Raw genomic sequence first — 26,238 nt, 5'->3', positions numbered from 1 at the left:
CAAGCTGGTCCCAGCCCTGCGCTGCCCCGATAAGAGCAGCGAGACAGAAGCTGCTTTAGTAACGGCAGGACTCGTGTGACTGCACTTCAGCTGCACTGTGACCAGAGAATAGAGCACACGGCGCCTTGGAAATGAATCGAAACTGCATAGAATAGGGGAAAAAAACTACCCAAATCCAAGACTGGTTGTGGTCTGAGATTCCTCTGAGATTTGGGGAGGGTGATTTGTGGGAATTTAGCCTTGAAGCTGTGGCTGTGACCGTGCCATGGGCTGTGTGTATTGGAGCCTCGTTAGGATGTCAATCTTGGTCTAGAAATGGTGGTACCTTCATCTCTAAAAGCATCCTGGACGTGGAGCTGGGAGTTCAGGCAGCTGCGGAGAGTGGTGGGTGTAAGAGAGGGCTCTAATCCATGAGGCTTCAAGAAAATCAGAGATACTTGGTTAAAACCCCTTGGGCAAGGGAGGGACCTGAACCTGTCCCACACTTTCGAGTAGGAAAGTGGCCGCAAGCAGCGGTGTTTTGGTTCTTACTTGAACTCAAAGAAGAGCAAGAGTCCTTGTTTTCCTTGAATAAAATCCCTACCTGGGCTTTTATTAGACTCCACCATGATGTTTGTACTCAGAGGTCAGGGTCCTGACCCCTCAGTCACCTTTTCCAAATAAACAATCATTATGGACTAATTGATAATCTTGAGGCCTGGCAGCAGTTATCTGAGACAGATGGCCTCTGCTGGGAAACCTCTGCCTCTGATAGCTCCAAAACATGACATAAGTCTCATCTTTTCAAGAAAGCCTTTGCCAGATGGGCCTAATTTAAAACATGGCCTTTCTCATTTCTTCCTAGAGGATATCTAATTAACCGCAGAATGGATAGCTCTGCTCCTCAGAGGGCAGGCAGAAATGGGTGTTTGATATTGAAACATGTATGGGTTTGGTTCCAGCGCATCAGTGAGGAGAGACGATGAACTCATTAGAATAAATATCAATAAGCGTATTGAACTTCCCATTATTCCGAATTCACTAGAACTGGCCAAAAAGAGGTAAGTTCTTGAAAAATATGTTGGGAAAAATCTCTCTTTTATCTCATTTTTATTATTGCTCTGCAATGACCAATCCTAGGTCAATTTGTATTATTTCTCATCAGTCCTATTAGTAGACTGCTGCCAAAACCTGTGGATGCAGCTGGGGAGCTCAGAGAGCAGCTCAGAAGAGGAGGTTGAAATAAAGCTCTCCTCTTGCTTTCTGAGGGCTGCCTTCATCAATCTGATTGTTTCTGGCAGTTGCTTCCCAATCAATAGTCAGCTTTGTCATTTGATGTTTGAACCTTTGGCTTATTTAGCCGGGCTCCTCGCTCGCGGTCCTTGGTTTGCTGCTCGGAGGAGGCGTCAGCCCCAGCTCGCGGTGGGATTCTTTATTCTCTTTTCCTCTTGTGCGTGAAAATGGCTCCCAGAGACTCTTCTCCTTCAGGCAGGAAACCCCAAAAGCTCTGGATCTTTTCAATTAGAGGCATTACAAACTCTGCTGATTGCCGGTCTTGTCTCTCTTCTCTTACATGAGCTATAAAATATCTCTTCTCCTCCCCTCCCCAATTGAATTAAAAATGGCCTATTTTTATTCGCTTCTTACAAGCGTGTCTGCATGGTAGAAATGAGGAGTTCTAGCTTATCTTGTGTTATGTAAATATTTCTGTGCTTCTAGAATAAAGTTTTTCTCTGCCTTTGATCCAGCTTTCTTGTAGTTAGTTTAACCTTCAGAAAGAGTCAAAGAGATTCATGGAGATTGCCAATGGCATTATTCCTGAGGAAAATTGGAGAGAGAAAAGAAAACGCAGAATTACTGATATAAACAACTCATTTAGAAATGGATAGCTAACGAAAGGAAAAGGTTGTCTCTGTGTATTTTTAAGCACATTTTTTGCTTAAAATAGCTGGGACCAAATGTAAAAATAGCATTTGCCGTGTTTGCATGGTGTTAGATGATGAAAGTGGTGCTTCTCCAGCAGCCGGGGAGGTGGCTGTGGGCAGGAGTCCAGATCCCATGCCCTGGGCTGCAGTGGTGGGACAGGGTATGACCAGATGGGGGATGGCTGCAGGTCTGGGTCTGTGGCTTTCCCCCAGACCACTCCACCAAACGGTGGGGCCCGTCACCAGTGTCCCATACGGTCCCTTTCAGCTGTGGTTGTTGAACAGTGTCAACGGGGAAAAGGAACAGTTTGAGTCTGGTTAGAGATGATTTTCTCAACAAACGGATGCTCCTGGACGATTACTTTTCTTAAAATGTTAATTATGCTTCTTTAGGAGTTGCTGAGAGGCAATGCAGCTCAGGTGGGGAGGAGGCAGCCAGAGACCCGGGAGAAGTCACAGTCTCCAGTGTATTTTGCTCATTAACCTCCTAAGTGGAGGAAGCAGTTTGAGATGCTGCTGATGCATTTCGGCTGCAGGCACAGAAATAGATCCTGAACTTCATATACTTTAATGCCAATGGTCAGGGGGCAAAGTGGTTGCCCCATATAGACCCCATATAGGGACGTGGTTCAGTGGTGGACTTGGCAGTGCTCAGTTAACAGTCGGACTTGATGATCTTAAAGGTCTTTCCCAACCTGAATGATCCGATGTTAAAACCCAGCCCAAATCTGAAACCAGGTAATCAAAGTTCTTTAGCGATGATGGTCAACCTTGGGAATATGAATGAGTGAAAAATACTCTAAAATTGTGCTTGGGTTGATAGATAAAGATTAATATTCATTGTAAATGGAAGAGAAGAGACACTTTGCATAGTTCATAAACAAGAAGGATTCCTGGAGAAAATTAAGAAGATTTTACTGGAATTATTTTTATCCTTCAATACCTTTGTGGCTGGAGTTGTAGCTGATTGCTTTGGGCTGTGCTGACAGGGACAGTGAACGGTCTCTCCAAAAGAAAATTTGAGAACAAGTTCAAATTCCCACAAGAAGAAGTTGACTCTAGTCTTCACCTATTTCATAGACATTTATAATTAGGGCCACTACTAATGGGAGGAAAAGAAGCAAGCAGTCTGTAGTTAAAAAATGTTTAATTAACAGTTAAAAATGATTATACAGAAGATATAATAGTAAAGACTTTGTTATTTGGCAGTGTTTTGGGCAGAAAGAACGATAGCAGAAGGTCTGGCTGAACTCATGCGTCTGTGCCAACGACCGGGACTGTCAGCCTGGTTTCCTGGCTGGAGAAAATGGATACGTGGCATTTATGTAGGTTTTGTATAGGTGTTTGCATGGATGTTTATCAGGTCAGCTGCCAGTGCCTGGTTGAAAAAAGAGGGCATATATTTTAATAAGTAAACAGGTGACAACGTTAACAAAGTCGTGGGTGTGAAGGCAAGAAGGAACCACCACAAACCACCACTTTGAGTGTCTGCCTGTTGCCTTCTGGTGGCTCTTTGGGAAACCACGGTCAGAAGCGAAACTTGGCTGAGCTTTGCTCTGCCTCGGTCCTCTCCTCGTTTAGACGGGCAGATCGATCAGTCACAGCTTGCTGAAATCGGGGTAAGGGTTTCATTACCCTGGGATCAGGCCCTCAGCACTGGATACTCCGGTTGCTTGAAAATAGGTAATTAATGGTGCTTTATTTTTTGTGTTTCCAAGGCAACACAATACCCCATGATGTTGTTTTCCAGTACGAGCAGAAGCTTTTGTCTGCGGCAGAAGAGTTCCCTTCTCTCTCACGTGAAGCTGCTGTGAAGGTACCAAAGCCGTTTTTTCTGTTGTTATAGTCGATTTACATCCTATATCCAAAAAGTAATGACGGATCAGATGCGGCTGATGAAATGATCTGTTCTCGCTGCAGAAGAACTCATTCAATCAGCTGAGAGCTCTGCTGTTCAAATAGATAATTAGTGTTGTGACAAGTGTAACTTTAAATGCCTCAGTTTGGTGGCAATGTTAGGAAGTGTGACAAAAATTAAAGTATTTGTCTGCTTTAACCTCCTTGGATTGCTAATGAGAGAAATTCTTGTTAAGCACGTCCTTTTCGATAGGCTCCTTTTACAGGTCCTCAGTTGGGAAAATGATTTATTATTTGTATTATAAAGGGCATGAAAGAGAGGGCTTTCCCTTATTTTCTCTGCCTCGTTTCTTTTTATGCCTTTAGTGGATGGAACAGGTCGTTGCTTGTGTTCCGGCATAAAACGGAAAGATCCCCTAAAATGAAATCGCCGGGGTGAGCAATCCCGATGAACGCCTTTCCTGCCTGTCGATATTCCTTCTGAATTAATGGGCGCGGGGGGCTGGTTTGGGTGCTCAAACCTCAGGGGAGCGTTCGCAGCACCTTCCCTGGAGGTGACAAAAAAAAAAAATCAATGCACGCTTCTATTTAGGGCTGCTGAGCAAGGAGTTCAGAGCGCCTAAAAATAAGTCCCTACGTGTGCTTTGAAGTACCCGCCTCACGTGCTGCAATCCTGTGGCAGAGTGGGGAGACCACCAGGGCCCCCCCCCGAGTCCCGGAGAGGGAGGACGCTGTGTTAAGGGCTTGGGGAGAGCTTTCATTCAAAGGAAACATTTTAATGTTTGCAATTTTTTTTCAACGGCCAGCTGGTTTGGTGGCTGGTTTTAGGTCCCACCTTTGACTGAGGGCATTCAAATCCTCCCCTCGTGCTGCCGGGGGATTCCAGCCCTTCATCCTCAGCAATGGAGGGGGGGGGAAGCGTGTCCCTTCTCCTCTGGCAGCCGGGCCATTCTGCACCCTGGGGGGTGCGGGATTCGGGAGGCTGGAGAAGCTGAGCCAGCAGCAAGGAGCTGGACTCTCTCTGGGATGTCCCCCTGTCCTAGGGGTTGCTTTGAGTTTGAATTATCATGGGCTGGATTAATGAATGAACATCTTGAAGTTGCATCTTTTCCGCTGGCTCCTAACGGGATGCTTTTGATTCTTCCCTTTCCAGCATTTCCCGATGCCTTGATGTTCTCCCACCCTAGGGGATTAATCGCCAAGATGGAACGAAGAGCACAGCACAGAAAGCAGGCATGGTCCAGACCTCACGGGACTAATTATGCTCTTAAAGGGTAAGAAAATAATCTTAGGTACATTGGGAAGAAAGTATCTTAGTAATGCTACACAGGGTTACTGGTACGTCTCCTGTATTTGTGCATTTAATAAAAAAAAAAGGATACTTTCAAAGATACTTCTTGACCTCAGAAAAATCAGCAAGGAGCTCAAGAAAAGGAATCTAATACCAAATGAGTTTATCAAGTTTTCTTGACCCTTAGAGATGGGGAAAAAACAAAGGAAAGATGCACATGAAGGTCTTGTGAAATTCTAATACTGAAACACTCTCATGCACAAACTGTAAAGTCTCAAAACAGAGAGAGTTCAAAACCAAAGCAAATGAAGAGCATGGTCTGAATTACAATAGGAGCCACGGCAGACACTGCAACGTGGCAGTTAAAGCTGATGAAGAGGCCCCATGGCAGGGAAGGAGAGTGTTTCGTAGAGATATCAAACTCCTGGGAAGGGGAAGTTTTTGATGCACCTAACGAGAGGCAGGACAAGAGGGAGAGGACTGGCAATACTGTCAGCAAAACACGAAAATAGACTCAAAACTGGTGACAGGCGAGAGTTATTAGAGACTCCCAACTGTCTATTTGTGGAAAGTGAACTTACGCACAGATATACATGTGTACTGGGAGGATTTCTCTTGGGGATAGACAGGGGATGTTCCAGCCTTTGGGAGAGACGCCAAGTCCGCTGGCATCCCCTCGTCCTGCAGCCAGCGCTTTGATGGAGCGACTGGTCCCACCGACGCTAACGAGGTGCCCACATCCTGACCTGACCTGGGAAAAGGCTTCCAAGCCACAGGTGAGCCATGAAAAGCTCCTGTAGGCGCGGGGTGGGGCAGCCTCCGCTGGCTGAGCCTGTGAAATAGGTGTTGAGCTTGGAAAAAGACAAATTAGACAAAAGTCCTTTTTTTTCCAGGCTGTGCATCCCGCTTCCCGGCGAGACCCGAGCTGTTCACGCACCGGGGAGGCAGCCAGGAACCGGGAAAAATCTCTGCAGAAAAGCTCTTTCCAAAGAGGGTAAGACTGAGCTGGAGACAGAGTTAAGTGGTGTCCCATGTGCCCCCATCATGTTGCAGCCTGCACTAGGGACACACCGGATTTAAAGAAAAAAGTGCCTCTTTTTATCAAGCAGGGTTAATAAAACAACAATAACTTACATTCAGTTATATCTCTGCTAAACATATCCTTTTTTATTGCTTTTCAGGAGTTCAAAACATTAGCATAAAACAATCGAGGAGGTTGTTTTTCCTAAGAGAGCGGGTGCCTGTTTACAAACTCGTTTTATTTTCACGATATTCCATTGTTATTTATTTCAGACAGAAAGCTGTCAGATTAATGCACTCCCTCATGCAGGACAGCTTGCTTTATTGCCTGTTATTAAGACATAACATATATAACCCGACAGGCACTGCCCACGTCTGCATTCCACCACTGAAAGGCAAATTAAGTAGAAAATGGAGATCTCCAATATTTCTTAGGGCTAAAGTGATATTAGTTTTTAACTCATTTTGTATTCATAGAGGATCCTGCACGTTCGTGATGCATCCGACAGAGTAAACTGTCCAAAGAAAAAGGCTTTTTAAAAATTCTTACGCCAGCTGCCTCTGAGAAATTCAGAATTTAGAAGTACAGGCGTTATCAAGTCCCACGTTACACAGGTAAGACTCTTAAGAAACCCTTTACAAAACAACCCTTGGGGGATTAGTGGGGCAGGGTGGGAAACTTTAAACCCTTTAAACCTAAAATAACCCAACAAATGGCCTTCACCCCCCGCCCCCCCAGACGTCCAAATCCCAAACCCCAGCACTCCCATCGCCCCCAGTACCGGCTTCCAGCAAAAGCCGTCACAGCTTCCAGGGGAGGCACATGCTATTACAAACATTTTAATTTTTAAAACTGTATCAAATTCCTTTTTCTTTGGTGTGTATCCAGCTGGTGGCAGGACTGGCTTGTATCCTGGGGCTCCCCCTGCCCCACGCTCCCCCCCCCCACTCCGGCCTCTGCCCAGCTCTTTGGGGCTTTGCTCTTCGCCTTCGGTGGGACCCAGCAGCTTGGACGGACACAGCTACGGCTTTGGGTAAGGTCTTGAAAAGAATACGCTTTACAATGGTGTTTTCCTAAAAACGACGACTCGAGCCTGTTGTTCTGTCTTACTGCATTTCAAATAATAGCAACTGTAAGTGATAAAGTGCTGGCTATTTTTGGTGCACGTAAGAGCTGAAGTGGAATGGCAGAAGTACCTTCCCCAGCACTTGCCGTTCCAGTCATACAAGCCATTTTTTTTTGTCATACATACAATTTTTTATTGTCATTGATTTTTTTCTTTTTTCTTCCCCCCCCCCCTCCCCAGGAGTGAATTTGCTGAACTTGGTTAGTGACAGAAGCTGCGCTGGAAACGCTGGCAGGAGATGATGGGCTGGCGCAGGGACTGGTCGCGTTATCCCTTACTGGATCTTCACCTTTTCCTCCTCTGCTTTCCCAGTAACAGCTTATTTTTTTCCAGCCTCTCCCTGGGTAACCAAGTCCGTTTATTACTGAAATAAACATTGACTGAATTAACGTGAGATGAGGAACGAACCGCAGTCAATGTAAAGGAAGAGGAATCTGAACGCTGGGGGAATACAGAGCAAGGCAGGTGTCCACCTACAACCAGCTGAAAGGGAAAACCCCATTTACTCAAGAAAAATTACTTCAGTTTTGCCTCTTGGGTGTACACTTGTGAATAGGTTGGGATTACTGTTAACCCCTACTGCAGCAGCTGGATCAGCTCCCTATTAACGCAGGTAGAAGCCACGCTTTAAAAGCTTAAAATATATAGTTCTGTTTTGCTCGCGTTCCCAGTGAGGAGGTTTTATTGCTACAAAATCTCTGGGTTTATGGGAAGCCGCGGTACGTAAGGAAAAGGCAGTTTGCAGGGAGAACAGGCCATGCAATTTAATGCTAAATAGTGATACCGTAAACCAATTACTATAAAGAACTAACTCTTCTTCAATATAATTACTTTTTTTTTTTTTTTTTTTTTCATTTCAGAGCCCAGTTGGATGGAGGGAAAACCAAGCCAGGGAAAGGGAAGGGGCTTTTTGTCCATGGTGCTTCAAACCTGGAGCTCCAAAGCTGGAACAGAACCTGCTCCACCTGTGTCTGCCAGACTGGGACCTATTTACATCCTCACTCCTCTTCCTCACCCATTTCTCTCAGTTTCTGGGTATGTATGTCAGGATTTTAGTCTCAGGGCAGCAAAGCTTCTGCGAGGGAAACAGCTCCCTTCCTGCCATGAAGCAGAAACACTACGAAGAACGTAGACGAGGATTTTTAGATGCAGTAAATCCCCGTGTGCGCAAATATATAACACAGACAAGCAATACTACTTTGAAATATTCTAGTATCCCTCAATGTAATAAATATTTTATTAGAGTAATAGAAAAAAATGCATACAGATAACCATAGGATACACACACAACTGGAAGTTTTAAGGATAAATTTCAAACTTTTCAATATGAAACAAGGTACTCGGTACATATCTCATGGAGATATATAACTAGAAATTAAACAATACAACGTAATCGCGTGAAAATGGCAATACAGGAACATGGACTAGAATTTTGTGAAACAAGAATAGAAATATTCACCCTTTGTTGCATGAAACATAACTATATATTTACTAGTAACACCTGGTTTTCCATCTCCCCCCCTCCCCCCCCGCCATTTGCAAGTGTCTGAGAACACCACTGGTTAGCCACATTGAAAAGCAACTAGCCATTTATAACTATATATGTACAGTATATACAGATCTTGCTTACTTCAACAGTTAGCACATACTTTCATCTGGATGTGATACTAATAAGGTAATTTGCTATTTGAATGCATATCAAGGTATTTTTTTCTACAGTGCTACCATAATTTCATGAATCCTGGTTCTCTCCCTTTATATTTCTGTGTTGTAGTAATACTGTGAGATTAAAAAAAAAAAAACCTCTTTAGAAGGATATGTTTTATATCACATGAACACTTGCTCTGCCGTGTATGTGGGCAGCTCTCTAAAAGGTGTCTAAAAGGCTGATTTTGACTTAAGTCCCAACTGCAGAAGTCAAATGTACCAGATTTAATGTATCTTTAATATATTGCTATGAAGGAAAGCATAGATTTCTCTATAATAGCAAGCCTGAAGTGGTTTTGTGTAATTTGTTTATTATAACCTATAGTATTGCCATAAACTTACCAGGATCATATGACAGTAACGGGGTACATTAAGTTTTGAATTGGTTAAAGAGCAGCAGGAAGGAGAATTATGAATGTAACAGTGAATTAAGGATGAGTTTACAGAGCAGCGCGGCAGATAAAAGAGCAAGATAATTTGGGGCTGCATAACTGGAAGCACCACATCACAAGGTAGGGAGGTGGTAGGAGTCCCCTTTCATAAGGCCATGGTGCAACTGCATTTCTATAATGCTTCCCACTGGGCACTTTTGCTAGTGAAACACTGACAGGAGCTCAGAGAAGGGCAATAAAAATGATCCCGAAGGTGGGAGAACTCAATTATGAACAAAGAACCTGGTTAAGAAATGTAAGAACAGGGGATATTAGGAAATTAACTTCTAAATCTATTGATGGAGAGGAAGGGCAGGTGTTTGAAAAGGAACATAAACGTACGCTGCAATGAAACAGAGAGCTTTCTTTGAAACGCGTCTGGGAAATAATTTCCTAAGAGTGGAAGCCTCTTGGACACCCCAATGTGGACAATGCAAAACTAACATCCATACCGTGACTTCTCTCTACCTTCCAGCTTTGATTTCTTGCTAGATTTATAATAACTTCTATAAAGAGCAGTAAGAAAACGGATGCAAACCTACCAGATGATGACACTGTCTTAAGAGCGGCCGCTTGGTCGATGCATTATCATCCGGCTGAAATGCCATGTCTCTGATTTCATCTTCCTTATGTAGAATGTTATCGGAACAGCGCAGGACATACCCCAAAGAATTCAGTGTCACTGCAAAAACGGAGTTTCTCACTGAGCTAAGCTCTTCCTCGTAACTCCCATCCCGGTACCATTGCTCTCCCCCTCTTACATTGTATCTGAAGTATAGAATATGTAAACTCCTTTGGTTCAAGTATTAAGGCATTTTAGATTCCTTTCTAAAGGATTTGCTAAACTTTATATGATATTTTTACTTCAACCTACTGTGAAATATAAAGAATTTAAAAACACGTCAGGATAGAAGAAAAACATGCATTAACCACTGCAGGTTTTGTTTTTTTTTTTTTTTTTTAAAAAAAAGCACTTTTCTGTAGTAACCAATTCTTTTTTTCTTTCCCCCAGCAAATGCAAATGTATCATCACAACACTGAATTAAGAGTCAAGGAAAGTATTGTCGGTAAGAAGCTGGATACGCTGAAGATGTTCAAGACTGATGGACCAGAACCTCTTGCATCCATACCTGTGACAAATGAAAAAGGTCAGGATTAAACGAAAGCGTGAGTCAAATTATTACTCTTCCTAGATGCTAAGCAAAAATTACTGTAAATTCTTATTTCTGACAAGCAATTAAAATTTCCCGAACTACACTAAGTATTTTACAACTACAGAAATGTATTGCAAAATGCTGACACTGCAGGAGTGGTCTTTGGTAAAATAATAAATAAAAAAGGAGATAATAATAAAAAAAAAGGAGAATAAGGTAATAATAAAAAAAAAAGGAGAAAAGTAAAAAAATATAACGTTTTTAATACCAATATACATGGTAATTTACCAGTTCAATAGAATGAAGTTTGTCATGCATAAGGGCATGAAGACTGTTAATAGCTTTTCTTTTTATTACACTATTGCCCTACAACATAGAAGCATTACTTCTTTTTTTTGCTTCCCCATCAATAAGGACTCAGTCCCTGCAAAGACAAGCTGTGACAACTGCTGGGCGTCAACTGCAAACTCAGTAATGATTCGTTAAGGCAGAGACGTGTCTCTTTATGCCGTGGAGGTTCTGATATTGGTTGGGGATCCTGTATAAACACACGAGAAATTAATAAGGATTCAGCTTCAACCTACTGGCCAGTCTGGGAATCAGGATCTGGTCACTGCTGGTGCCATCTCCGCCATCAGTCGTTGCTTTTACTTCTATAATGTAATCGTCGTTGAACTGGAGCCAGAGTTCAGCCGTGGTCTTGTCCGTGTTCAGCACGTTCACGTCGGGCTGGCTGCTGGTCCTGTACAAAACCTGCCACACAAGCAAAGCCCGTCACCTCTTCCCCCGGGACCTGCCCTGCAATTTTTGTGTTCCCTAGAAACCAGGTTTTTCAGGCTTTAAAAAGACGTGATGAGAGAAAAGATCTGATTTTTTTGGTTAACGTTGTAGGGCAGAATTACATTTAAAGGAAGAAGGTAACATCAATCAAGCTCTTTTATTCCAGCTTTAATCTAAAATGGCACAATGTATAATGATAACAAATGAGTAATATATTCTATTGAGTATGTCAATAATGTATTGTTCTACAAATTATCCCACCATTTAGAATGGGTCATTATCTACATCAACTGCTTCTTACGCCAGTATGTAGTTTAGGAAGGAGAGAACTAATCAGAATTACAGACTACGTTGGAAGATGTTCTGCAAGTGCGGAGTGATAATTGTGTCATGAAACCCCACTGCGTTGGGTGGTGTCCTGTGTTTTAAAGAACGGGAGCTGAAGGTCACAGCTCCCTGCACGACATGGTCAGGCAAGAGGAGGGATTTAAGAGCAACATCAGCCTCTCTTCTGCCCGAGGGGTCCCTAGTGCCAGTGGCTGGTCTAGGAAACAGCAGAGTTTAAAAAAATACATGGATCCAGTGAAGAACCAGGCAGAGTTTCACAAACGGACAAGCGGGTAAGTTTGGGAGCTTCTCAGTGCAAAATCCGCAATCCCAACTCTTCCAAAATAACGGCAATAATGATGAAATGGAAAAAAACCCACAAGGCCACTGGAATTAGAGCCATGCTGCCACCCTGGGACACGTTCCCTAACGCCGTGCCATGTTACAGAAAGCTCCCGGGGGGACGCAGGCGCGTGGCTCACGTCCACGGCCGCGCTGCCATTTTCATGTCATTTGTTGGCTCTTTCCTTCCTGGCAAACCAGCTTTTGTTAGCCATACTGCCCTTGCCTTCTGGGATGAAAACAACCCCCTAAGTGCTTTGCTTTGGTAAAATTAACCAGCTTTATCAAAATTCAGCTTATCCTTGTTCACTTAGCAATGGTTGTTATCCACAGGGGAACCCGAAATCGTTGTGGGAGACGAGTACGCAGCTTGGAACTCTTCATGGTATGTTTTTAGGTCAAATTCCGTCTATGGAACTAGGTGGCTTATCTAAGCTGTAAACATGTATTTCTTGCCAATACAACTCAGAACAACTGCACAGTCAGATCTTCAGCATAAATCTTTTATGCAGGAATATACCGTGTGGGATCCAGCTGTACGCTGCTCATCAAGAACATCCTCGGCTATGCTCTTAAACATACTTCCAATATATGACATTTAAATACCTGTACATTTGTGTGCTGATCAGCTTTAGAGTAGCTGTAGCAATGTAGTTTCTATCCAGACAATGAGCATGTCCCACAGTAGGCAAGAAGAAAAAGGTTTAAGAACATCAGTTTGATATATGCGGTACTAATAAGTAGACCTGGCCAGCAATGGAAGCTTATTCCCATCAGCTCAGTCTTGGATTATTTGGTTTCTTTCAAAATGCTACATATTTGGCTGTTACACATTTACAGTAGGTGTTATATATGCGATGTTATATGTATTTTATAACATCCAAGTGTTATACATTTGGACAAGTGGGATCCCAAGAGCTGGCAGCGTCTGCAGCTCCCGGCTTTGCATGAAGAGGAGAAGGCTTTTAGTGAACCGTTAATGTAAGAGGACCACGGTTTGTGAGACACGGTTAGAATATGACTTAAATCTATAAAAATGAGACACAGCTGAAATGGTTTAGATGTTTTGTGCGTCCTTCCTGCCTTGCAAATAGACAAGAAAATGCCAACTGTGGATTGCTTTCAGGTATGTCACTGGTCTGCTCTCCCTTACCTTATACCCAGTCACCTCGGACTCGTTCTCCATGGCTCTTACTTCCTCCCAGCTGAGGATTACTCTGGAGTCGGTGACATTCCAAATAACGTTTCCTGGCGGTTGACTGGGTGCTTGAAATACATAATCAAAGCATGACTTTAATGTAATTGGCATTAGTGATTTATTCTACAGTAGGAAATAATAGTTCAGGTAATTGACTGTCATTACGTGTTGGATGCAAAAGCAGCTCAAAGGCAGCCTCGCCGTTTGTACACTTTATGGTTCAGAGACTAAATTGGAAAAACAGAAGGAAGGAGAAATGGAATGGCACATAAATGTTATTTCTGAAGTTGCATTATCTGTTGATGGTCCTTCATTAAATACAGCCAAATAAAAGCATACGTCTTAGGACACGGGTGATCAATTAAAATGAACTCTAATGAAACCAGTGATGGTAACAATTCCTAGTTTTAGTATATTGCCAAGAATAAGCAAATACTTCACAATAGGTTATTTATTAGACAAATTTAGTCTCTGAATATTCAAATTACACGCTATGCTGATTTACTTTTACATGTTTGTAATGTAAAAATATTTGACAGGATTTTTTTTGTTTTTCTTTTATCTCGAGGTGTGATTTTGAACCACAGTTTTTACCATTTCTGTATCTGCAGTGGAAACAATGGTGGGATTTGGCCAAGGAAATCTACTGGGGTTTTTTTGTTCATTAACAATCTGAGACTGTAATTTTCCAAAGGAGCTGTATGCTTTTGGCTGTAGACTTTAATATATCTCGAAACTGCCAAGCTTTCAGGGAAGGCGAAGGTAAGTACAAACCTCTTAAGATGCCTCAAGTTGGTTTCCCAGAAAATGGGTCATGCAGTGACACAATCAACGATTAAAATCTTTTCTAAATGTGTTAAGGAAAACAATTTACTGTTGCTGTCACCTAGTGGAGGCAACTGCTGCTTAGGTGGACTGCGCTACGCTTTGATGCTGAAGGTTCCAGTCTAAAACGCTGACAGTGGTTTTAAACACTCTTATCCATATGCTTATGGTGGGGTTTTTTCTATTTTTTTCCCCCTCTTTTATTTTTAAACTCTTTCACACAGGTAGCTCCCTACCTTCTTTCCACGAGCAGTCAGATCAAAACCCACCTGAATTATACTTCTTAACACAAACTAGAGGCAAAAATGTAAGAGTGAGACTTAAAAGAATTACTCTAAAGTCAAACAACCACTCACAGATACGTTTTTGCAGTATTTACCGTGTTCTGTATTCTAAATAGGAGCTAAACTCATGCACTAATAGCCACTTTTTGTAAATGTAAGAGATTGTTTTACTCCCGAGAATTAAGTATTACAGCGTATCTATGAACAGTTTTCACACTGAGATATTAAAGCTGAATTTCAAAAGAAATGAGTCATTCCTTTAAATCCACAACAAAGTATTAATATGACATCTGAAAAAAAACGAAGAGTAATTATATATAAAAACCAGTAAGGCTCTATCTACCGCTTGACTTATGGAAGTGATTCAGAGGCTCCGATTCACTTCAGAGACCAGAATCTCCAATAATCCGCAGTGCTCAGAACTGCAGAACTTGATCTGTAGGAGGTCAGACCCTGAACCACCACGTCACGGAAGCACCCGTCCAGTGCCAAGCGTGCAAATCAGCTACACGGATTTCTCTGAGACTCCTCAGCTACAGTAATATTTCTCTGATTTAGAATCGGTGGGCAGAACATATTGTTGTATTGTAAGACCTTCTAAATATGAAAGAATTGTGAAATCTTGCCTTATAAACGTAGTCAAGTCTTCCCCAGTTATTTGCCATTTTATACAGCAGTATTTTAGAAAATAAAGCTACACTTGTTATTTTGGGCTGGGAACATGAGTATTTATTTCAAATATAAAAGTAGAGATACTTTTAACGTCAAAGACAATCAATCTTGAAACCTACTGCCAATTGAAGTTAAGCTTTTGTATTTCTTGATATGGTTAAGAGTTAGGTCCATGTGGTGAATGTAAATGCAACGCACACGGACATCCTTTGCAGTGAAAAACACATCAATCAATCACAAATATTCAAGTTAAGGTAGAAATTGGGATTGACTGATCAAAATTCATGCATTTGAATGAAGTATCAGTTTCTACTGCAGCGGCACAGAGAATTATTTGTCTTAGTTAATTCAACCAGTAGTTAGCAGAACCCTTCAGACTGACATGACATTGCACTGCACTGGTTTTGCTCTCTTTAGTCACCAGTGAGATACATGGACATAATGCAACTTATTTTTCTTTTTAATAATTTCAAATAGCAGCGATGTTGACTAAGGGCCTGATGCAGATCCTGTTCCAGGGCTTGTCCAGTTCTCATTCATACATCCCAAAGGCACGCGGTCACTAAAAAAAGGATTGAAAAATCCCTGAGCTGACCGGGCCGGCATAACCTCTAGTGAGCAGCCAGGAGCTCCAAAGATGATTAATTAGAAAGAACTTTTTGTCACGTTAGATACAGGCTACAGACAGTGAGTTACTGCAGATCAGCCAAGTCACGGTAACTATGCATATCATGTATTTAAACTCGAGCAAATATGCTAATCTGAGTTGGTTCAGTCCTCAGTGACAGAGAGGGACACTCGTTTCTGCCTATAATATTTTCTGATAAACTAGCTTATTTCATAATATTGATGACGCGACGACTTTTGGTGGAAGGATGTTAATGACTATTGCAGGGAATTTGACCTTTCAAACAGATTTAATTGGACATTCTTGTGAGTCTGACAGAAATACTTCAAGACTGATGACCCTGATTCCGAGTTGTATTACATTGCAGGAGCAAACTAAAAATATTTCCATTTGCAGAAAAATTAGTGCAGCCTTTGACAATCTGTTCTCCAGCTTAATTTCTCCTTTTAATAGTAAAGTGGCCTCTTGTGTAATTTGTTCAAGGGGAAACAATGGACGTGAAGGATTGTTTTGCATGAATTGTATGAGGATCATTGCATTTCAAAAGCCATGCCCTAGAGAACTTATAAATATGTTATAAACCCCTGAAAAATTCAACAAGTTGCCATGTTTTTCCTTCCAAATAACAGAAATTTTTCTTTTAACATTCTCCCAGTCACTAGAAGAATAATAAAGGTTCTATTCTATGGAGAAATTATAGATCTTACTTCAGCTCTGCTGGCAGAGTTGAGTTTTACTTACTCATCCCACTAAAGTAGCAGAGGGTGGAAAAATGGAAGATCTACACTCCATTTGATTATGTAACTCCTCGAGTCTGCATGAAAATTTAGGTCATTTATACGTATTGTGTTTCCCAGTAACGTGCCTATGTTTCATTTTCCCCGCAAGCGCTACCGCACCGTTATGTCTCTCCCCACTTTAAATTCGAGATACTTACGTGTCTTTTTTGTGGTAGCGTTTACTGTGGCGCTGAAGGGACCGGCTCCCGCGCTGTTGTAAGCACGGACAGCTGTGTAATAGGCCAAGTTGCTCTTCAAACCTGTTATTCTTATTGATGTCTCATTCCCTGCAGCTTTTACTCTGTTTGAAGAGTCCTCTTTCCCACCGTTATTCCAGTACCTAACCTAGTAGATATAAAACAAAACCATTTAAAATCTTGCATGGAATGCACCGTTCGTCCACAGTGCTGCTTTTGACTCCTTTAAATGCATTTTTTTTTCTCAGCTGAGAAAGGCAGAAATACATTTAAGTTTCAAAAAATATGATTACTATGTAAAAAAAAATTCTTATCCTTCTGCCTTTCATGCCTGCTCCTGTTTTTAATGTGACTGTAGGAAAAAGGGAACTGAAATATTAGATCTTGCTTGAATTAAAAAATGACAAGACGAAAATCATTACTTCATCTAAAAAGTAAACAAGTTAAACTCAGAAAATCGTATCTTACAAAATAGCTTCTGTGGAAGTAAATGTAATTCTGAAAAATATGTCCATTTGAAAATACTGTTAGACAGACACATGACTATCAGCACAGGACGCAAAACACAATTTCATTGTGTTCTTCATTTTCAAAGATACTTAGCAGAAAGTATCCTTCTTTTTGGTGTAGGAGCGGCAGAGAGAAAGCAAGACGTGCAGTAATCTTTTGTAAATTAGGCATTTCTAGAGTCTAACACTGTAGCTGTTTGCTTTGATTTTCAAATCTTTTTATGAAAAAATCCAGTTTAACAGAATCCTGATTTCTGAACAGCTGGAAAATTTCTGGGGAGAAGGTCTGGGCTGGAGAGATTACTTGTGTCTTCAAGCCCTGAGTCCTGCAGCCCATCAGCAGAGGGTCCTGCAGAACATCCTCCCCACAGCCTGGCCTCCATTCGCAGAACACTCCACAGGGGCCCAGACCTAGTGCCAAAAGCCACAGCCATCAACTGTCCCCGGAAAAGAGCGGCGATGACAACATTCCCCATGCTCTAGGGTCCTGCAGATGTTAAAGCCGTGTTGGTTTAAAGGCTCAGTTGTGCTGCGCCCATCAGCCTGCACGACCCTTTACAATACCAAGACGGGGAGTGTATTTTAAATGCATTTACCTCGTAACCCAGTAACCTTCCACTACTCATCTTCCAGGGGATGGCTGTCCAGGAGACCTCGATGACGGAGGATGACAGACTCGTCGCAGACACCCCAGAGGGTGCAATGCTTGGCTCTGTATTTGGAAATCAATAAATTAGAGAGCAGCAGCATTGGTGACTGTGGAAATAAACATGTCCATATTCAAAGTGATCTCATTTCTATTAACTGTGGCTACGTTCTCTGATGAAACAGCTCATGTTTAATACCTGGAGTAATTCAATCATTCTGGAGATAATCACATACCTTCTTCAGCTGAAAAAACTGTGGTTACTGAACTAAATGGCCCTTCTCCTTTATTGTTGTAGACACCAACTTTGACTTCATAGGGCGAAAAGGGCAAGATGCTTTCATTCCTAAAGACGTATCTCGGTGTGTCAGGAGAGGTGACCACAGTCTGTATCCACGTTGTGGTGCCAAAGGGGCGGAAAGCGACAACGTAGCCAAAGCCTTCTCCATTCTGTAATTCTTCAGGGATGGGCTGTGAGAAAAGCAACAGACAACAGGTTCTGGTACTGAATTTGGGATCATTCCATCAGCAAATCAATTCTGGTACAGCAGAGTGAAACGTGTTCCTCTGAACCTATCTTAAGGTTTGCACTTGAAGAAGAGAACAACTTTCAGGCATATTCCTTGTTTTTCACTAAGCATAATGTTTTAAGACACTCTTCAGTAAATACATTTCTTTTGTTTTCAATTTCACAATCCATAGTTCATAAAAAATTAAAAGTTGCTCAGTCAACTATTACAGAATCCAATACTACCTTTGCACAGTGGCTCACACCTTCCTCTGATGTGATTATGACTTGGTAACCACACAGAGTAGTCAATGTTTGTATGCTAATTTTTTTTTTCACTCATTAAAAAGGGGATATATAATATAAAGTAGTATCTGATTGTTTGGATTGGCTCATACACACATCCAGAGTTAATGGTAGGAAAGCAACAACTGCAAATTTGCACTGAAAAGCATCATTCTTTGGTTCGACCTTCGAGCAACACCCCTTCCTCTTCCCCTGCCCTCCTGCCCCCTTTTTAGCATTAACATTTGTTTGAGAACAGAAGCAATTTCAGCCAAACGAACTAAATTTCCTACTGATTGCCGTTTGACACAGTAACGCCTGGAAGCAAAAGAGGGAAGAAGGCAAACGTGCCGAGCTGACGTTACAGAGTGTTACTGAGCACATATACAGCCTAGATGAGAAGCTGCTGCAGCCAGGGGAAACTCATCTTTCAAGAAGAGTTTGAATCGAAACTCTCATTCTCTGAATCAAAATTGCTTGCCCAAAAACTTACATCCCATGTTATGACCAGTTCAGACCTGCTGCCTCCTCCCCCGCTGACCTCGGATGGGGGAATTTCAGGAGCTGTGAAGAGGAAACGTATAGCATGGATATAAACACACAGCATAAATACAGAGGAAGACATCATACATTAACCTCACACTCCGATGCTAACCCGGTTGCATTCTTATTGCTTTTGCAAATCAAAGCACTTTTTTTTTTGAGGCAGGGTTGGCCTGGAAAGCCCCAGCCCCTTCCTGCAGTCACCCTCCTGTTTTCCATCCCTGGGGGAGGCTGATGTTTTTCTCAGCAGCCGAAGAACCCCCCAGACTGAACCTTCCATCCTCATGTTCATGAACTTCTAAAAATCAGAGGCAAGCTTCAATTTTTTTCTTTAATAGGGCTAACTTATGCAGAAGGATTGGGCAAGGGCCTTATTCCAAGTAAACTCCTGGCGTTTTAATTGATGTGCTCTTCTGAGCCACATGCCTGTTACACGGAAGGTGTACGCTCATCAAACGCTAGGCATGAAAAAACACCCTGTCAAAATTAACCTCTTTCCATCCATTAAGACCTTCAGACTCTGCAGCTCTGCCTCAACCGACAGCCTTTGGCACAGTAAATACAGTTCAAATGTATTTAGACGTTATGCTTCTGTGCTGTTCAGTAACGCAACACAAACTGTCCCACAGAGAAATGGAAAAAAAACCAGGAACAAACTAGTTATAGGCTTTTATATTTGATGGCAATTCCAAGCTTGTTTGCAAAGAGCCAAGGATATGAATGCTCCTTTTTTTTTTTTTGTTAACATTCAAGAGTCTTGAATTAAAAACAAATAGAAGAACCCACTAACCTGCCTCTTCAGTTCTTACTTTTTCTGAGGGCAAACTAGGTTCTCCACCTCCTATTTTGTTACTGGCAACTACACGAAATTCATATTCAACCCAAGGATTTAAATCCACCACCGTGGTTGTGAATGTTTTTCCATCGATCACATCTGGAACTGTTACAAAGAAAAAAAAAAAAAAAAAAGAAACAAAACTAAGAACACGGTGTCCCTGGTTAAAAAACATTTCAACAGAGCCTGTAACAAGAACTGTGTTTTACCTGTTGTAACTCGCTGCCAGCCAACCGAAAAGGGTGTCCTTGCTTGTACGGTGTAAGCGGTTACTGGGCTGTGATTATCTGTGCCTTCTTGCCAGGAGATCTGAGCCGTGGTATCAGTTATTTCATCCACCTTCACGTGTTCGGGGGGCCCGGGCGAGCCTGGAATCAGATTGAAAAACACGCGGGGGTTTTGTAAAGACAGTAGCCTGGAAATCACTGACAAATCACCTTATCAGCGCTGCAGGAGGAAGAAAACAATTCAGCTTGGAATAAGAACACTTGTAATTATTGTTTTACGTTCGCTAAACTTAACTCTGATAATCTAATTTTGACATACTCTGAAGCACAGATGACTGGGTTTTGTGTTTTGCTTTTTTTTCCCAAGAACCTTTGTTCAGCATGAGCCCTCTATCTTTCCAATGTCTTTTACTTTAGTCCTCAATGTCCTCATTTAATCTACGAATACATCTCTGTAGTCTGCCAATTTGTTATCTACAGCTGTTTCACTGTACAATGCACTGTAGCAATTTTTCAGCACAACATCTGATCAGCAATTCAGCCAGGCGAGCTTCCTACTGCCTTCTGGAAAATCCTGATTCTGGTCATCCTGGCAAAAATGCTCATTTTTGTCTCATCTGCACCAGCAAAAGGGGTTGAGATGATAACTCTCGTTTCCTCTCTCAGTGACTTGAAGGACTGTCAGTGAAAAAAAGACGTGAAGTCAAGATTTATGATATCCTTCAGCTCTTAATTTCTCTGGGGAAAATTAAGCCTTATCCAAAAATTGAGCTAAAATTCTTCCTAACTGCAAGGTAGAATCATGTAATTCTGGTCACAGATGAATTGGGTTTTGTAATCCACAAGATCAGCTGTTCCTGAAATCTACAACACACCAAAGTTAGAAAATATGATTCATGGTAACTGAAGCTGAACTCTACCTCGTACGATAAGGTCCGCTGCAGATGCCACACTATCCACTTCTGTCTTCACCATACAAACATATTTTCCACTGTGTTTCAGCTGGATGTTTCTAATCATTAAATCTCCCGCTGCGCTCTGTTGAAATACAAAGGCTTTATTAACGTAAATGTACTACCTTGTAATTTAAGCTTGTATTTGTAAATGGAAACAAAATCAACCAAAAATGTTGAAGATAAAGTTGCTCAAAAATTGCCACTGGCAGACGGCCTGCAAGTTACTACCCATCAGCTGCTCCGTGGTAATTGTCTGCAAGCATTTTCCTAATAAACATGAGACTCTGTCCCTCTTTTACAGAAGAAAGCTACAACATGGTTAGATTCTACCGGGAACGTGCCTCCTGACTGCTATTAGGAACCAAGAAGAAATCAGTGCCCTGTGACCAACCCTTTGTCTCAAAGCCCTAAGAGAAAAATGTGGTTTCTACAGCCATTAACCAATTTGTCTTCTAGACAGAATTTTTAAGTCTAGTTATCACAGATTTTTGAGGAGTTCAAATGTCTAAACGACAAAGCTGGATTTGGTCCATTCTACAGGTTATTGAGAGCACTCTTTCAGTTCAAGGTTGTACATTTCGGGCTAAATTCCCCATTTTACAAGTCTAAGTTCTATTCATTGTTCTTCATTGAATATTTCACCTTTGGTCATTTTTTTTCCCCATTGGTCTCTCTCACGTCATATCATGTGGACGATCTCCTGAATCAAGGAAGACAATTAAAACTTGAGTGATAACTGTAACTTCATCTCACGTTAGGGCTCCTTGCATACCATTTGTTTTCCACATCACTGAGTAGAGAACTTGATCCTAAACCTTTGGTAGCCGGTGTCACTTCAAAAAATCTCTCTGTGTCAGCTGAATTACAGCTTTAACCCAGTTCACATCTTATTTTCCAGGTGAAAAATCTCTCAGTCAGGCTGCAATTTTAAAAAGTTATTTTTTTTTTTTAAATTTTCTGGAGAAGCAGCACTTCATCTGAGGACAGAACCCTATTTTGTGGCTATTTTCAGCTACTTTGGCCATACAATTGATTCTTAGGCACACAGTAATTTAAGAGGAAGAGGAAGACATGATTCTGGAGTTTATTTTAGTCTTTGGAAAAAAAAAAACCCAAAGGATCAACCTTTCCAAACTGTCAGGCCAGCATTATGTCTCACTTCTTTATTCAACACAAGCTGAACACAATTCTGCCTGTTTCTCTTCCGTGTATGACACTGCAGATTGCCTGGTCTTCTATGAAAACACAAATGTAAGCATTTGCAGGACAATACAGCACTGATTGCCTACAATACATCAGAAGTTGAGTCGAAGGCAATCTAAAATCGATCTATTTGATTGGCAGTGGATATTCAGGGAATGACCAACGCATACTCACAAGCAAATCATGTTCTACATCAACTTATTTTAGCAAACTCCATTTAAAACATCTCAACACAGGGGGCTGTCAAATAAGAGTGATTTTACTTGAAATAAAAACCACTGAAAAGTTAATACTAATAACTACATTTAAATTACTTGTGGATATTTTGGGGAAGAATCTCAAGGTACTGGGGAAAACACAGAAAGCTGCAGGAGCAAAAAGCCGCAGTGTAGAAGACACCTTCACCTCCCATGGCTCTGCAGACCATCAGCAGTAGCCACATTCTTGCCTGCCCAGATTAAATCTTTGTCAGCGTGGACAATTCCAGGTGACAGTGAGGTCACCTTCTGCTACACAGAATGCAAATAAAGAGTGGTCCATACAGTACGAACAGCTGCTGAAACTGCTTTTGCTTCTCCTGACTGTGTAAGGACCTCACCCGTTGCTGGGCTCTATGAGCAGGTGATGCCCGGAACAGTTTAGAGGCAATCTGTTCAAAATTTTGGAATCTGCTTTGTTTGCCATACTCTTTGTATAAATCATCTGTCTACCACAAAAAAAAAAAAAAAAAAAAAAAAAAAAAAAAAGAGCAGTAAGACAATGTTACATCCTATATTTTTCTAACCATCTGGAAGACCAGGTGGTGGTCCCAAAACGTTCCCACCAACTACTACATGTTGGAGACCTCAGGCGTGTGTGACAGGGACTTCCAAGGCATCGTTACACAGAAATCTAGCCATTCAAAAATTATTTTCCCTTTGCCATGTTTATGACCATCTGAAGTTATTTTTGCACAGTTACTTTCATTTAATAAATACACACTGAAGCTATTGGAAGGCTCAGACCACATTTATGCTGCCTTATTTACTTACCACGGCCCACGTGTAACTCCAGATGCAATTATTCCACTGACCTTAATGGGATACAAAGCCCATAAAACATTTTCGTGGATCTCTTGGTAACCTGTGAAGTTTTCTACGAACAAGCTTCAATCCTCTTGACACAAATAAGAGTTTTTAAAAAAAAACCCCAAATCTCTAAATGCCCCTATTCCATCAAAACCCCTAATTCTGTCTCTTATGACAAATTTCCAAGTAAAATGCTCTAGATTCCCAGTTCTGAGTTAGCCAACACTCATCCTGGAGTTTTCTTCCGCACTAAATTCATTTTTTGTGGTAGAACTACTTTTTGATGCTTTTTTTCCTCAGAGGGTAAAAAAAAAAAGAAGACATCTAAACAAGGCTTTGATTTGGAATTATGCCTCTGTTTGTTTTAGGAAAAAGATGGAGGTTTAGTAAGAAAAAATGTTGCATTTTCCAGTCAGGTTAGGAAGCCTTAATTGAGCCAGTAAAACTGTCAGATTTGGGTTTTGGTATGTTTTAACCTTTCCTTTTTAATATTGCTATTGTATATACAACCAAAGTACAGCTGGGGGGAAATATTACTAAATAAATAAAGTCCACATAGCAATACTGGAAGGTAACAGGCTATGAAATGGGAGTGTTCCCATTACAGCATGACAGATGGTCAGTTCGTAATTATCAAAACATTTCTGTGCAAATGTACATGATATATGAATATCTCATGGCTCCTACAAGGAAACCTCATCATCTCCACACGCACTTGTGTTTAATCAATTGCAAACTGCAGAACAATCTGTGTGTTTGGTGCCTACTGATTAAATGCTAAATCTTCCGAGGTTTTCCAGGCAAAAAGGAAAAAGTTAGGTGCTGAAACGTCATAGTTTCACAGGCAGCGGTGTTGAATCCACAGCTATTCCTCTGCAGCGGGAGATCTGGCAAGAATGTGTGAAAGGAAACTTTATGAAGGTTTATAATGGCCAGTTTCATGCTGATGCTCAGCTGCTTGTTTTGTTATCGCTTGGCCTTGGCTTGCACTGTAACAAGGCCTTTGCTGTAATTGATTTCATTCTCTGGCTACATCCTTCATCTGTCTTAATGTTTTACTTTTTATGCTTTGATTAGAAGGCTAAATTCCAAAACCCATTAATGTCACCATCCCCGCTCCCCCTCCCCAGCAGCATCTCTGCATCCTGCATAGGAAATATTTAATGAGATACCCAGCTTCTCACCCAGGGAGGATGTTGAGGGATATACTAGGGATAAAAGTGCAGGAAAAATTAAGAAAAGATGGGGTATTTTGTTTGGCTTCAGGCCAAACAAAAGTTGGGAAGTCTGAAGCAAGTTCCTCAATCTATTATTCCTGTGTTTCATGCGATCCTGGGAAAATCACGTATGATCAGGTGCAGAAACAGGGGTAGGCAGGTCTGAAATATAGATGATGTGCAGCAAACTAGCTCTATGAATGATCTCCCTCCAACACAGAAGAAAAATCTACACGCTCAAAAGAGAAGAAACATCCGAATTTTACCACGTTGAAAAAAGAAAACAAGTAAGCCTGTCTGTGCTGCATAAGGTAAGTGAAGAAAAGGTGTTTGGAACTTACCCCTCCAACCTTCTCGAAGTGAGAAGCGTCTTTCTTGAAGTCGGTGAGCGTCCCGTTGAAATACCAGGTGAAGCTGATGTCCAGTATAGGGTCGTGCTGAACCTGACAAGGCAAAACCACGCTTTCTCCCACAGTCACATCCATGTTGGAAGGTGCCAAAGTAATCCTGGTTGGCTCTGTTGAGAGCAGAAATACCAGTTATTGGATTCCTGCATTGCTGGGCTTTGCCTGCTACTAATATTCTACCATGTTCTTCAAATCTCATTAATGGCAGTCACTTCAAATTATGCAGCTGGACTATAAATGCTGCTGCCCGACCCGTCTTGTTGGAGCATTGTGTCCTTGCACATTTACCAGTGGGAGCTTCTCGACACTGAAAAGGTAAATTTTAACCTGCTGTGTACAGGCCAATATAATTTACAAAGCTAAAATGCACCGCAACCCACAGCAATGAAACCTCCATTCAAGAGCGTGTGTGGTTCTCAGCAATAACACTCATGATTTGGAGCAGGAAGCTGTAGTAGCAGCCACTGGGAAGATTAAGAGGTGGGAGTGAGAGAAGGAGCTAATAAAATCTGGAAACTAGAGGAAATCCACATAGAGTAGAATGCAGTGGATTTTTGGGTCCGTATAGCATATAGAACATAAATAAGAACTTAATAAGAACAGCTGCTTGTTATTCCAGAATCACAGTAATGGAGAAAAATTTCAAGTACCATAAACACTACAAAAATAAAACTTGATTCTGGAAATCCTTTGTATATAGTTCTATTGTTTGTATATAAAGGGACATGAATCATTCAGGAGCACAGACTGAAAATGTGAAGCTGCTAATTCACTGAGCAAAATAATTCTGTTTGGATCTATAAGATATATAGGATATGTAATGATGTAGGATATTAGGTAATTCTTAGTTTGGAAAAATCTTTCAGATATTCCAATCTTTAAAAAAGCATGTCGTGAGAAAAGACATTCTTCAGCTAAACTTCACAGACTACTGGCCCTTTACTGGTCCTAATCCAGTGTCTCAGACAGCAGCTAGTAATGGGTAACTTAGAGGAAGGGGCAAGAACCCTTTTAACACCAATTATGTATATAATTCACTTCTGAAAGACTTCGTATTTTACTGCTCTTGGGGTCCCTGAACACTCCTGCAGCTGGAGCTTGAGTTTCTACTACATCTTTTTCCATACAGCATATAATTCCTTAGGGCTAAAACAGATTTTGGACTGGAATATAAAATTACCCACACATTTTTTTTGATTGCCATTTTTTTTTCTCAACAAATTAAAAATCCCCCAAACTTAAAGGCATAATTGCACGAATTTAGTTTTTAGATGAGTGAGAGAAGGGAGGTAAGTGTTCAGAACCCCCTCAC

The 26,238-nt window shown here is 41.5% G+C and overlaps 1 protein-coding gene across 1 annotated transcript in view; it reads right to left on the bottom strand.

Moving 5' to 3' along the window:
- Positions 1–10,366: 10,366 nt before the first annotated feature.
- Positions 10,367–26,238, bottom strand: part of CNTN3 (contactin 3) — a 59,566-nt gene continuing 43,694 nt past the window's right edge. The window contains exons 10-20 of the mRNA XM_074151659.1: positions 24,861–25,036; positions 20,997–21,114; positions 20,059–20,217; positions 19,805–19,954; positions 18,965–19,035; positions 17,915–18,149; positions 17,629–17,744; positions 16,485–16,671; positions 13,094–13,206; positions 11,076–11,244; positions 10,367–10,467 (exon numbers count right to left, since the gene is read on the bottom strand). Of these exons, the coding sequence (XP_074007760.1) occupies positions 10,367–10,467; positions 11,076–11,244; positions 13,094–13,206; positions 16,485–16,671; positions 17,629–17,744; positions 17,915–18,149; positions 18,965–19,035; positions 19,805–19,954; positions 20,059–20,217; positions 20,997–21,114; positions 24,861–25,036 (1,595 nt within the window). The remainder of the gene's footprint in view (positions 10,468–11,075; positions 11,245–13,093; positions 13,207–16,484; positions 16,672–17,628; positions 17,745–17,914; positions 18,150–18,964; positions 19,036–19,804; positions 19,955–20,058; positions 20,218–20,996; positions 21,115–24,860; positions 25,037–26,238) is intronic.

The sequence above is a fragment of the Numenius arquata genome, chromosome 8, assembly GCF_964106895.1.
Source record: "Numenius arquata chromosome 8, bNumArq3.hap1.1, whole genome shotgun sequence".
Classification (NCBI taxonomy): domain Eukaryota; kingdom Metazoa; phylum Chordata; class Aves; order Charadriiformes; family Scolopacidae; genus Numenius; species Numenius arquata.
The sequence above is the reverse complement of the archived record's forward strand: the minus strand, read 5'-3'. Positions and strand labels throughout refer to the sequence as shown.